Here is a 15,911-nt window from a genome sequence, read left to right as displayed (position 1 = left end):
TATTTTATAGTGGTTCATAAAAAAGTTATATTTGGATTCAAATTACATATGAATTTAAACGTGTGTGAATAGTGTACCTCACCTCATTAATTGCAAACAAATCATTGCTAAAATATCCTTATCAGTGTTAAATTTATTTATCTAACAGACTAATATTTGCTAAAAAAAAGTCCTATATGGCTATGATAATGTTTCGTACTGGTTGAGTCAAACCACATAAAAAATGGCCATAATAACATACAATATAATCAAAATTCATTTTCCAAAAAAAAAAAAATAATAATAATAAGGTATGAAAAATGCATACTAGTATAGAAAATATAGGTAAAAGACTAATATTATATGTGGCGGACGTAGCTCAGAGGTAGCATATCCGACTCACATGCCGGGGATCGTTGGTTCGACTCCTGGTGCTTCCAGATGTAATGGAAAAATGTATAATATCAGAATGTACAAGAATTTCAGTTGTAATTAAAGAAGATTAAAAATTGTTAATTTGTAGTATACAAGAAAAAAATTGTATTAGAAATAAAAAGGAAAAAAAAGAAATTTAGAAGATGAGAAGAACATATTGAGAAACAAGAAGAATGAGAATTGAATGAAATTGAAGAAAGCAAATTGAATGAAAGATTAGGATATAAAGAAGAGATAGTATGTATATGATGAATGGACAAGAAAAATATATATAAGAATTGTATAGAATATGACGAAAATTAATATGAATAATGTAGGTGGCTAATAATGCCGTAATACGGAGGCCAATAAAAATTAAAAAAAAAACTCCGTCAGGATGATGCGTATAAGCAATTATAAAGTAAGAAAATATAATAAACTCGTCGCTCAGTATAGATTCGAAGATGTGAAAAAACATATGCTCCTAAATTCAAATTAATGAATATATCAATCAACAAATGTTTAACATTCAATTTTATAAAAATACAATATTATTTGTTTTATTATGTTATTAGATTTGCACAAGCTGCTTCATAAATAACAAATGGTTTTCATAGTTTTGTAATTCATTATTAATTACAAATTGTATGCTACTACAAAACACTTAACATTTATCGACAAATGCCCCTAATATTTTTTATCGTTATTGGATAAATAAGTTACTAACTACATACTAATGTTGTATATTTTGGTCATTATTGTAATTTTTTAAAATACATGAAAATAAAAAGATATTTCATATATTTACTATATTTCATATATATAATTTCATTTCAAAGACTTACAAGAGCTGTTTAGTCGTATGGATACTTTAGTAAGTGTGTCACTCTTAAAAATTATATAAAATTGTCATTTTTACTTTTTTAACTTCCCGTAGGGCAAGTTTTAGTAATCATCCAAAAATCAAAATTTGTTCGATAAAATTCGAAATTCCTTTTGCGTATCTTTAGGTTTCAGATGTTTCTGAACATTTTGGCATACCTTAGCAAAAATGGATGTATGTGTGTGTGTTTTGTGTGGATACAATTTTTCGTTCACGATTTTGGGCGCACCGATCAACCATTTTAAATAATTCAAACAACATTCGATTTCTATCGATAGAGAGGCGTGCTAATTAGTTTTGACAAAGATAGTTAAAATTCCTCGAATATTTCATTATTACTATACAGGCAGTTCCAGCAATTTGCCCTAAGGCACGATGCCATACACCACTAGTTTTATTTATTTAACGAGTCCTATGAGCTGTTGTAATGACTACTTAACGCAGCGGTTTTCAACCTGCGGGGCGCGTACCCTCAGAGGGGCGCCAGACTATTCTATGGGTGACGCGTACATTTGTTTCCAGAATACTATTTTCAAAATAACCCAAAATTTATGAAATGATGTTAAAAAATAAACAAAAAATAATAAGATTTTATGCATATTATTGCATAATATTGTATATTAATTTGTAATATGATAATATCAGTTGAGTATCTATAAAATTAAATTGTTGCAAAAATCAAGGAAGGCGCAACATTTTTTTTATTAGAGCAGGAAGGCGCAGTGCAAAAAAGGTTGGAAACCACTGACCTAACGAATTAATGCTTTTTCATATATGGCATCTCAAATGATAGCCATATCTCTATGTGATGAATATATTGTTACAATTTCTATAATGCTGATGTTTTTTTTTATCGATGCAGCAATGGCGGGAAAGAGCTATTTGCATCTGGATGCATATTGCTATTCATATTTCCAAGTGAAAATCGAAGTCACTGCCGCTTATTTTCAAGCTGCCCGAAACGGGTGTCAAACATTAAAACTTCTTATTCGAAGCTCATTGCTCTAGTGACTAGAGTCTAGTCACTAATCCACGAGGAAACCAATGAACAGTTTTGAAATTGATTTTTATCGTTTACCGGAAAAATAATAATTCAAGTTGTTTGTTCTGACTATTCGCAGACAAATTATCTTGAGGCTCCACTTGTGAAACTTGCCTTGATAGCACATCTAGCAGAAACTTCGAACATTAACTTCAGCAAACAATAATCTCACAATCGCACTTATCTGATAACCTCTACACAAAAACATATAAATTTTCTAGATTGTGGAAAAGTTAATCTTTAATGTGTAGGTACATTAAAACAAGTACACCTGTTTGCTTAGAAAGTGTTACTAATGCACTCTTGAATACGGTAAATTGTGAAAATTAATTGAGAGTCACTAGTAAAAAATAAAATATACAAACTACATAAAGAACAATTAATCCAAACTAAGTGGATTTAGAGAAACAAAATTTAATTAAGGCAAAAAAAACACATCAAAGTATGAAAGGCTATTAAATATAAAGCGTTTTCTGTATTTGTGACTATAGCGAAACGATTTTTTTTAATTCACAATTATCAGTTATTTATTATCTCGTACAATAAATATGTATTCGATATGACTGAATTATAATGATAAACATATATATATATATATATATATATATATATATATATATATATAAGGTGACCATATTTTTAAGTCAAAACCGTTATGGCAATTTTTAGTTATGCTAATGGGGGTGTATTTATGCTAAATATCAAATATTTATTAATATTTTTTTTTTAATTCGAATTGCAAACTTTTTGTAAGAATTTCATCATTCGGTTACATGTTATAATTTTCTTTTACCTATCTTACGTTTTTCCATCTATGTTTTTTTGCTTTTGAGAGTTGTATAAAAATCTGTTCGATTTTCTTCATAATTAACTTGAAAAGAAATAGCACTTTTGTTTGTTCGTTTTTACAGTTTTTGTTCATTTTAGTGAAATTAAAAATAAAAGTTCTAATATTAATATAGTGAGAAGCTATTTTAACCCGCCTTATTAATTTTGTATACTGGCCTACTTGTTGTCTTCTGACCTGTAGTTGTAATTTTATAAAATCAATTAAAACCCATATTAAAACCAAAAGGCCTAAATCCGGGACACAAGTAGAAACCCGAAACTTTCCCGGCCAAACCGTGACGTATGGTCACTTATATATACTAGATAACCCAAATAATGTCCTGTTGTCTACAATTCAAAAGTTCCATTTTTTTTAATATCCTATCCCATACTTTTTAATGTCCTATTTGATGTCCTGCCTTTGTGATTCATTTATGGTCTTAGCATAAGCAGTAATAGAAATTCGGAGTAAAATAATATAGTATCTGCGGTAAATCTTGATTTTACCACCATAATTGTTTCAATAATTAGTTTATATTAGTTGTTTTTTTTGGCAATTATAATTTCTAAAGTACATTTTTCTTACTAATAATTTAATGAACATTATTGTTTATATTCAAATCTTAAGTGAATTTATTTGTAAAATCTAGTTCAAATGGGCACTCTTGAACAAAGTTTTGATTGACAAAAAAAAAATGGGCACTCTTCAATCTAAGATCAACTTGCTAAATATTCCATATTCAATGCCAAACAAATAAATTTTTGACACAAGAAACAAAATTCTAAATCATTTTTTTAATAAATAGAAATATTTTTAGGTATTGTTGAATAATTTAGTAAAGTAAACCAAAAGCGACATGCATAAATTTACAAAAAATTATGTATATTTAATTTTGGACTTTTCGCATTATTTATTAAACTGTATAATTTCATCTGCCACATATATACTGTTGACTGTATCTTATATTATTTTTTAATTCTGGCACATATCAGCTGCTTTTCGGCAATGATAATGTAGACATAACATTTATCTTTTATATTATATTCTAATATTATCTAGGCTCATAATTTCAGCTAAATTAAAATTTCAAGTGAACTGACATTTCTAGTTCAAATGGTTTTTAGTGTCAAACAATGATAAGTGTTTTTTTGTAATTTTTGCCATTTATTTCTACAATATTACTATCGTTTTTTAGTTCATTAAATCTTTAAAAATTTCTTTGACAAGCTCTAAAAAGAATTATCAAAATCACAATAACCGTTTAGGAGAAGTATCAAATCATACACCCTTACAGAAGAATTTTATATATGAGATATATAGATTATTCAATTAATTAACAACGTGCAGATATATTTAAATTTTAATGTATGTGAAAAAAATTCATATATAAATAAGAAATATTTTTCGTGAGTTTTCACAAAGTTCATAAACTAAATAAAGAAATTGGTGAACTTGCGGTCATGTTTTGATTACATTGAGTTTGATATGGGGAAAGTATGTAATGAAAATATGTAAATGTTATATTAAAAGTACTACAAACTAACTTCAACAAAAAGCAAGATAATTGTAATCTCATATGCATTCAAAATGCAATTCTTTTCAAAACATGATTTGTTAAACTTCACACAATTTCGCTAATAATGTATATATTTTACATTTAACTTCAAGGCAAACGCAGTATTATTGATCATTTAAATTTACCTAAAATATTGTTTAAAATAATTTGTTTTTGTTTATTTAGGCGATTGTTTCAGCACAATAGTAATAGAATTAAATACTCCAAGGACTATGGAATAGAACACAAGTGCACACAAGTAGAAACCTATTGTTTCGCCAAGTCTCAATATATTGTATTCAGTATTATATGACAATCTTCATGTTAAAAACGCTTTCTCACGAAAGACAAATTCATAGTTACTTCCTTTACTATATTATTGCGGAAAGATATGGACTTGACACGATGAGGACTCTAATTTCTACATTATTATAAAAATTCACTATAATTCAAAATGCTAATAATAAAGCAAACAGGTGCATAAGTTAATACAATACCCATATAAAAATTATATGTAAATTAGATAAAGTAAAATTAGTTACATACAAGCCAACAAAACCAAATTTTGTATCTAATGCCATTGAAAATGTTGAAAGTTCAATATAACAAGTTGTTAAATTGATAAATATGATTTTGTATATAATTATTATTCGTCTTTGTAAGACGAATCTTTTAGCTCATCCTATATTTTTGCTGTCTTTAAGAATTAATGTACTATTTGTCATGTATATATATATATATATATATATATATATATATATATATATATATATATATATATGATTAAGGTAATCCTTAGTAAATATATATAATTAGGGTAATCCTTAATGTTCTCTGAAAGTTTTAGCTCCTAATATTAACTTTAAGGTAGCCCTCACCCCAACCTAAGTTTTTTAGCTCTTCTTCCTAATTATAAGTAAATATTTTTTTTTATAAAATACATAAAATTTTTGTTGTAAATTTTTCATTTATGATCAAAATAAGCAAATACAATGTTAATGTCAAAATTTTGATTCACTTGCGCTAAGATAAAAAACTGTAGAATTTTACCCATAAGAAACATGGATTGGAGTGTCTTAAAGTTAATATTTATGAGCTAAAAGTTTCAGATTTTTTTTTATGATTTTGGAAGCATTTGAGCCCCTGGTAGTAAAAAAAATCGAAAATATCCATATTGAGGACCACCAAAATATGTATAGTATACATAACACATAACTGACAATACCTATGAATAAATACAAATCTCTTGTGCACGTACTTTTCTAGTCAAACGCATGTTCTTGAACGCCATACATTTCATTTGAAATTCGTAGAATATAATATGAAGCTTTAATATAAACAATCATTAACTTCCCGTAGGGTAAGTTACAGTAATCGCAAAAAAATCTAAAATAAATTTTTTTATATATCTTTACGTTTCAGAGGTTTCTGAATAATTTGGCATACCTTAGAAAAAATGGATGTATGTGTGTGTGTATGTGTCTGCGTGTGTATGTGTGTTCGGATACTAATTTTCGTCGACGATTTCGGAAACACGGATGAAGCGATTTGAATAATTCAAGAAACATTCCATTCGTATTGATAAGGAGACGTGCTGATTAGTTTTTGGCGAAGGCAGATCTGGCCGTTCCGAAGATACGAGGCAAAAAGTGCCAAAAACGGTAACTCAGTTTTTAAGAGAACGGAGCGTCCGATTTTAATAATTCAAAAAACCTTTTACTTGTATTGACGAGATGAAAAACTGATTAAATTTTTCAATATACGTTAAAAAAATGTCATTTGGCGGTCAAAAATGTTTATTGGACATATGTACATCAAATTACCAGATCTTTTATAGAGATTTTAATAATGTGTACACATTTTGTGTAAATTTTTTTGGGTTCCGTACCAAGATTTTTAATTACGGTACGAAAGTTCCAGCAATTTGCCTTAAGGCACGATACCATGCACCCCACTAGTTTATATCTTTTTCATTGTGAGACATAATTTAATTAAGAGAAATTTCTTATCAGTCAATATAATAAAAGTCAACGAGGAAAGTTACCTTATGCCATATATTGTATGTCATATAACTGTAATGTACCGCACACAATTACGGATGCGAAGGCATCCCATTCATTAAACACCATGCTCACATGGCTGTATCAGACATCAAAGTTGATTTTTAGTAATCCCACTCAAATATTCGCCACATAAAATTAATTCCAATAAATAGTGCTTATGTGCCCTTCTAATAGCGTTTAAAACTAATCCACACCTGAATTTCAGTTCCAATATATAAATTATAATATCAATTAATGAAACGAGAATAAAAAAATAACAACGTTTTATACGTGCCTGTTATCAAATTATCAATTGCTAATATGTAGTTAGTTAAAGCTTGAGTTAATATGTAAAAGTTTATACAAATCCTATAAAACCCTAAAATCAAGTATAAATAGCAAACCATTAAAATATAAAAGTACTCAAATATCGATCAGAAACTGATAAATTAACTTTAAAAAATATATAGGTTATAATATGATTCCAATTGAAAATAGCTCTTCAAAAAAAAAGGAAAAAAAATTAAAACAATATAAAATATTTAGAAAATTTCTTTTTAAGCAAAGTATAGGTATGTTTCTAGACCCAACTTGCAATATTTAGCGAATTTAATTCTACTTATTGTTAGTTTAGTATCTTCGCGCCTCATTTGTTGAAAAAGGTGTGGTTCGGAAACAAAGGCATAGTGTATTGGAAATGGCAAAACGATAACGCCATATATATATACATATATATATATATATATATATATATATATATATATATATGTATAACTTATTTAATATTTATCTTTTACCTGGAGAGAGTATTCTAGTGTAGAAATTCCAAAAAACCATTTTTTTGTTTTGTTTTATATTTACTATCAAGAATATATGTGTAAGAGAATTTTTTTTAAAATAAAAATTATTTTCGGACATACAGCTATAATGAGTACCATGATAATCCGCTTCTGCTTCCTTCCTTTTGCGAGACTTTAAACGCATTTTTCTCAAAACTGTCTTTTTCATTACAATGTACACGATTTCACAAATTCTACTGGATCGATTTACTTGAACTTTTCAGAAGATCTTTTTTATAGACTTCTCTCTGGCATATACTAGCTATATCCCCACACTTCAATTTTGCCTATTTTTGAAAAAAATCGAGATACTCAAAAGAGAGGTAAGAAAATGTTTTTTCTTCAAACAGTCATCATTTTAACAAAAAATTGAATTTAATCCTAGTATATACCATTGCGACACATCATTTTAGATTACTCTAGAACCTATATTTTTCATTACGGATTACTAGGAAGGTTGCAATCATGTACACGGTCAGGTGCCAGTTTTTTATGACCTCCCTCCAACTACTGCTAATTTTTAAAATTTTTAATTAAATAATTATTAATTATTATTAATATTTTTTAAAACTTTTTTTCTCTTCTCTTGTAACGTTGATAAATAAAATATAAAAAAATAGTAAAATAGTAAAAAATGTATTATTGCCTTCATGTTACGATGATTTAAAAATAATCATGCCTCTACACTAGAATACCCCATTAAATGAATAAAAAATAACGTCCAATTATTGTTAAAAACATAATAAGTGTTTTGAACTTTGAAAACACTGTGCAATCAGTAATTACTTTGATATGAATATTCTACATTCATAAATTATATAATATATTTAAAATTGTAATCGACATAAATGATTATTATTATTTAATATTTGATCAATATTATAAAATTATAGAAGCGCATTTTGATGGATAATTCTTTTCAATAATAATTTTCTGATGAAATGAATCTTAACCTCATCTGCTATCATTAATTTTGTTGAGTTCAATAGCGGGACGAGATTATTGATGATTAATTTTAAATTTCACTATTTATAATGAATATACTTTATGGAATAATCTTTTATTATTTTCAATTTAAGTTCAATTTAAGTTATTTAATTAACTTAGCTAGTTTTCCTCTATAGGCCGAATTTTTGATCTGCATAAAAAAAAATAGGTGAACAATGAATCAGTACAAATAACCTATATATGCAAATGAAAAGCAAAAAATTATGTTCAAATAAAATTTTTAAAATGAATTGTGGGACTTTAAGAGAATTGGTGTTCCTTTTAAAAATTAAATATAATTTATAATAAAAATTTGATAATGTATCAATTATATACTTTTTACTGCTTGAAATTACACTGCAGATGGGGCATACCATGGTCTTGAAACGTTTGTAATAATTTGTAATTGATGAAATTGTGTGAAAACAAGTTAACACACACAGACACACACACACACATTATATATATATATATATATATATATATATATATATATATATATATAGTGTGTGTCATAACTAATAATAATTAATAAAAAGAGTCTAATTGATAAAGATACTCTTTTTATTAATTATTATTAGTTGTGATGTGTTTTTGCACAAGTTTAGTGTTTAAAAAATTTTATATATTTTTTTGTGTTTTTCCTGGTTCGGTATCTATATAATTTTCTCCTTTTTATATTTTTATATTTATTATAAATTATTGTTATTTATGTAATAATATGTTTTTTTCGATTACTGAATGATGATACACATTAAGTGTCGGAACGTTTAATAAAATAGAAAGAATTTCTATTTTAATCTTTTTTTAATTCGACGATTGGGCTGCAAAATACTTCAAATATATATATACATGGTCTGTTCAAAAAGTACCCGGAATTACTAATAATTAAATTTCGCGGGTCTGGAGTGTCTGATTGTCAAAATTTTTTTTTTATTGTGTTGGTATACATGCCCCTAAAGTATGATGAAATTTTCAGCTATATTCACTGTTTACTTTGTCTGTGGTAGTCGCTAAGGTTCGACGTGTTTTTCTGAGCTCGGCGATTTTTACAATGGAAGAATTGAAAAAGTCAAAGAATTTGTATTAAATTTTGCGTAAAAAATGAAATAAAGTGTTGCAAAGTGCAAAAATTCACCAGATATGGCTCCGTGTGACTTTTTCCTATTCCCAAAGTTGAAGAGACCCATGAAAGGACGGCGGTTTTCCTCGATTGAAGAAAATCGCCGAGAGTGCTCAAGGACATATCAAAAAGTGAATATCAAGGGTGCTTCGAAAATTGGAAAAAACGCTGGCATAAGTGTATTATATCTGGGGGGGACTACTTTGAAGGGGACCACATTAATGTAGACGAATAAATAAATATTTTTTTGAAAAAACGAAAATTACGAAAACTTTTTGAACAGACCTCGTATATATATATATATATTAGTGATGTGCCGACTCGAAAAATTCCCGATTCGAATGATTCGAATCAGAAAAAAACCTGATTCGAATCATGATTCGAATCAACTCGAATCAAGTATATATATTAGGTTGTCAAATATCTCCCTTCCGCTTTTTTGCTCTTGGTTTATAATACAAAAAGGCGGAAGGGAGATATTTGACAACCTAATATATGGACGAAAAAAATCATGGATGTATTAATTTAGTAAAAGTGATCCAAATTTATAATCAAAATTGTCAGTTTAACCAATATAACCGACAAAGTAAAAATTGTAAACATAAATTACTATCAAAAAGTATATTCTGAAAATTATTAAAAATGATATAATTTTGAGAACGGCTGAAAAATATCTTCAAATTAATTTACAATAATAGATTACCAAACAATTGTGCATCACTAAAGCATATAAAACAATATTTGGAATCATGGGTCGATTGTTTATTTTACTATGTAATCAGTAAAGGATCGCATCTAAACTGAGAGCTGAAAGTTAATTTCATTAATGTGAATTTGCCATTACTTACATAATCAGAAGTTAACATATTATTTACTAACTTTCTGGTATTTAGTAATTGTTTCCAGAGAGAATTATATTGAAAGATTCCCGAAACTCGTTTCATAATTTCGAGTGGTTTATTCTGATAACATTTAAAATCTAAAACACTTAATTATTATCAAAATTGTGTATTGATATTTCACAAACAAAATCGCTCTCAGCGCTCCGTAAAATAAATAAACACGCAAGAACGACGACGCACTGTATCGCCCATACGGTTAACTCATATCGCTTGAACTCATATCGCTCGAACGGCTTGAAGTCGGGATGATTCGAATCAGAATTGAAGTCGGAACAACTCATAACGCCGCTTGATTCGAGTTGGCTCATATGAAGTCGGAACAACTCGTATCGCCGCTTGATTCGGTTTGAGTCATATGAAGTCGGATGATATAGTTAGTCGATGAATGCGGTTAAAGTTATATAAAGACGATTGGAGTCGGCTGATACATTTAAGCATATTAAAGTCGGGTGGCTCGCATGATTTAATTCATTGTTTATTTTTTATATTTATGATATTTATTTTTTATATTATTATAATATTGAATTAAATTAATACATTTTTTTTATATTTATATTTATGAAAATTTTTATATTTATGAAAAATTTGTGTTAATACATATTTTATCACAGTAAATATGTCGCGGCTTGATGCGAGTTGATTCGAATCAAGTAAAATCTGATTCGAATCAAGTCGTTAAAGGCTTGATTCGAATGATTCGAATCACTTGATTCGACTTGGCACATCACTAATATATATATATATATATATATATACAGGGCCGGTCCTGGGGTCCTTAGCGCCCGCATGCAACTTTTTTCCCAGCGCCCCCCTCCTATTAATTTTCACCGTTTTAACAGTTTATCATTAAAATTATATAAATATTTACATATTTTTAAAAAATTAATTTTTAATTATTCTGGATTTAGTACACAAAAGAAGATATAATCTAGAAGGGTATAAAATATATTGATTTTAAATTTATTTATTATTATCGATATCAATAAATAAAACAATCCCTGTCATAATTTCACATTTTAGTAATATTCAATATGTAGTAAATTGGTTAAGGATGTAAGTTTGACTACCATAGCAAAAAAATTAATATTTTTGTTATAGAGTTTAAGAAATGCATTTCAGAAAAAGTATTTATCATTTTGATATAAAGATCTTGATATCAAAATAATAAATACTATTTCTGAAATGCATTTCTTTAATTCTATAACTTTAGTTTAACAAAAATATTAAGTGAAATAAATAAATTATTTTTTAATTATTCTGGATTTAGTGCACAAAAAATTAGATATAATCTAAAAACGTATAAGATATATTGATTTTAAATTTATTTGAAAAATCGAGGCAATTCGGGGGTTGATTATAATCAAGTATTTTGAAATTTACAATAATAATATTTAAAAAAAAACTAGCATTTAATTTTCAAACATAACACTCGTATTTCATGTTGTATTTTTTAAATTGTAATTTAATTTAATATTTCATCATTTACAATATCCAAAATTGCGTCGTAAACTTCTCCTTATTGATATCGTAAGAGCCTTCATATTCAGAGTATCAGCTTGATTTAAATTTAAATTTTTAACGTATTTTAGAAGTATTGTTAAAAAATCAGTAAAAAATGCAAAGAAATTACACATTTCTTGAACAATATTGAAAAAAAAACTTATTATATTTAATATGTATTTTTCCTGTATAGTTGATAATTATTAAATTTAGAGTATGGACACCACTAGGTATAAAACAAGCCTTAAGATTTTTTTTCCAAAGTAAATTTTGCTTCCATTTTTCATATTTGTTCCACGCATGTCTTCAACATTCAAAGTTCATCAGAAGCGAAACATTTGCAACAAAAGCAAAAGTTACAGTTCAATTATTCGCAATAAACGAGTCATTTTCTAAGCACTGACTTCCCATTTCTTATAATTTGTTTATATTTTTTAACAAGTTCCGATTCAACTAAATCAGCTCCCAAATTTTCGTCCAACAATTAATTTAATGTTTTGCAGGTTTGCGCTTCTGGGATTGAACACTAGATAATTTCTTTTTCGATTCCACGGTAACTTCAAACAAAGAAAAAATTGAATAAGTAGATTAAGCAATAAACAGAGCTGATATTTACTAATTTGCAGAATTATTAATCGGTTAATTGTTTCTACTGATATCACATTGCAAAATAAATATGCTTTCTGTGTCTCCGTATCCCTAGTTAAGTTAAATTATTTATTATAATTTATTAAGTATTCTAGATTTTAAATAAATAATTCTAGATTTTATATAAAAAAATATAAATATTGTATTATAAATTTAATTTCCGAAACTCGTTTTGGCGCCCCCTAAGGCTTGCGCCCGCATTTTTTGCATGCATCGCATGCAAGGCAGGACCGGCCCTGTATATATATATATATATATATATATATATATATATATATATATATATATATATATATAGAATGACACATAAATAAATATGCACTTGTTCAACGATGACTTCACTGATAACGATTAAATGACAAAAGTAAATAATGGTAATTCAAAAAAGCCAACATCTGTTTCGAATAAGCAAATTGTACAAAGTAATCGTTTATATATTTCTAATTTAACAGTTGGTCTAACTATTATGTTGTGATTTTAAATCGATTATTTTTTATAATTTTTATAATACAGATATATGTTGATATTTACATAATGCACACAGAGATTGAGGAACCTGATACGGAAATCATAAATATAATACCGTATTCTTCAAACAATTATCAATAAATTTTAAAGGTGTAAACAATAATAACAATGCTATCATAAAGAATATACTCTATATTGGGTGCTATGAAGATAAGAACTTAGAATTACAAATTTATAAATTTGTAAAAATTTGTTTATTTGAAATATATATAAAATTGATGTTGATTAAGTTTTGGAAATAGCTAAGCCATTTTTTGCAATTCTTCAGTTGAAAAAATTGTGTCTTTATTTTAAAATAATGACACAATTTTTTTTTATTTTGTTTAACAGATTAATATTTAAATTTTTATTTTCTCAAGGCATTGTCGACTATTTCAAAATGTTTAAATCTTGTCAAAAGATACAATTGGAAACTCCGTATATTGATAGTGAGTACAGTTCGGCTGAGATGTTTCTATATAATTAACGGTAAAAGATTCAAATATTATCTTAGTTAGAAATTCGTTATTGATAATAAATTTCTGAGTTTTTAAGTGCGCATAAATCAAATACTTCAGGATTCAGTAAACTAAGTTGAACAACACTAGGAATCAATAGATACTTTCACTAAAACATTCAGTAACTTTGTACAATTTTCCAACATTGGACCAACCTATATTTGTTCTGAACCTGATAGTGACTGATTCTAAAGAAAGAAACGCTTTAATATTTACTCACCAGTTGCAACAATTTAAGTATTCCTGGCGTAGTTTTGAAGTAATCGATATTGAACCTTAACCAGGATAGCGCGCCTTCGGGTTTGGTTCCTGCCTGGTGAGTAACATTCCTGGTTGTCGTGTGTTCTACGGTAACTACGGTCTCAGTCATCATGGCAGTTTATGAACTACAATCAATTAGCACAAATAACAACCAAAATCACTAAAAATAAACAAAAACTGAACAAATCCAACTGATCTAATCATCAACACCACATTTGCACCGGTCGCACGCAAAGCAACAAGTAACTGGCCAAGTTGGTCGCGCAGTAACAGTAACGCGAGCGCCGGCCTCTTCTGCCGAGCCGTTATCTCGTCATTGATCGGGGCTTTACGCGCCCGTTCGTGCCGTGTGTAGGTATGAAACTGGATACGATGGTACGAAGTCAGGCGGCACGGCCTGACTGCGTGGAAATCAAAATATTTACAACGTCTCAAGGAACTTTTCCGGATTTCTATCAGATTACTTTAACAAGATTATCATTTCGATCTTTTTTCTACTGAAAATGCCAAACTGATGTTTCCTAAGATAACTAGTTTTTCAATTTTGCTAACGGTTACGCGCTGGTTAAAGTTAACTAGTGGTACATGGCATCGTATCTTAAGGCAAATTGCCAGAACTTCCCGAACCGAAAATTATTTTTTTAAAACTTTGAGAAAATTAGATATTCGGGAATTTTGATTTTTTTAAAAAAAATTGACTTTTTTATATTTCGAATTTTTTTGAGAATTTTAAAGTTTTTTTCAAAGCAATCGCGCTGCGTAGGTGCTATAGAAACGAAATATCGAAGCGCGTAATCGCCGCCTGTTGCGATCCAACGTATAAACATTTGTATGGAACCTATAGAAATGTAAGCAAAATTTGTAATTATTATTAAAATTCTTAGAAAATATCTGATAGTTCGTTGTACATATGTGCAATGATCGTTTTTGATCGCCAAATGACATTTTTTGTTACTTTTTTCAATGGATCTCCGAAACCGATAGAATCGCCTTCCCAAAAATTTGATCAGTGGTTCATCTTGTCTAATCGAATTATTGAAATTGGACGTTCCGTTCTCTCAAAAAATGAATTACCATTTTTTACACTTTTTGCTCCGTATCTTCAAAACGGCTGAACCGGTCTTTGCTAAAAACTAATCAGCACGTCTCCTTATCAGTAGAAATCGAATGCTTTTTGTATTATTTAAATCGGTTCTCGAAATCTTCGGCAAAAAGTAGTATGTATCCGCACATACATAAAAACACACACATACACAAACACATACATAGATTTTTATAAGGTATGCCAAAATATTCAGAAACCTTTGAAAAGTATAAAAAATTTCATTTTCCATTTTTTTGCGACTACTATAACTTACCCTACGGAAAGTTATAAATTCTTTTGAATCCTAATAAAATATATAATTATAATTAGGTAACGCTCTTTGAGGTTGGCAATTAAATATTATAAATGCACGTAAAACTAATTTATATATAATTTGAAGTCATTTTCCTTCACGATTTGAATAAGTGTTTTATGATTCCGATCATTTTAATCAAGAAAAGTGGGCACGTTGTCGATATAATTCATCCTGAAAAAAATGGCGTGCAAATAATAACGTGCGATTTAATTTAATGAAAATCTTTTATTATTGTACCTAAATCAAACCACTTCGGATTTACATTGTTAATTTAGTATGCTCATGATATATATGTATATTGAATATTCAAATATTTTGATGATGCATTATTTATAATATAACTGGAACAGAGATCTATTAAAGTTATTATAGAAATATATGTTCACAACTTTGTCCAATAAAGTTCTACATAGTCGAACAGCAGATTCTGGCGATTTCTTGTCATACACTCACTCATATGTATACAAAATAATATTCGTAAT

General features: G+C 27.9%; 1 protein-coding gene across 1 annotated transcript in view; it reads right to left on the bottom strand.

Annotated features, from left to right (window-relative positions):
• LOC113377999 (CKLF-like MARVEL transmembrane domain-containing protein 4) overlaps positions 1–14,305 on the bottom strand; it is a 61,898-nt gene extending 47,593 nt beyond the window's left edge. Inside the window, exon 1 of the mRNA XM_026618484.1 lies at positions 13,989–14,305. Within this exon, the coding sequence (XP_026474269.1) occupies positions 13,989–14,141 (153 nt within the window). The 5' untranslated portion in view covers positions 14,142–14,305. The remainder of the gene's footprint in view (positions 1–13,988) is intronic.
• Between the last annotated feature and the right edge of the window lie 1,606 nt (positions 14,306–15,911).

The sequence above is a fragment of the Ctenocephalides felis genome, unplaced genomic scaffold (genome assembly GCF_003426905.1).
Source record: "Ctenocephalides felis isolate EL2017-DRISC unplaced genomic scaffold, ASM342690v1 CF-g0.4_SCAFFOLD_01886, whole genome shotgun sequence".
NCBI classification, from domain to species: Eukaryota; Metazoa; Arthropoda; class Insecta; order Siphonaptera; family Pulicidae; genus Ctenocephalides; species Ctenocephalides felis.
The sequence above is the reverse complement of the archived record's forward strand: the minus strand, read 5'-3'. Positions and strand labels throughout refer to the sequence as shown.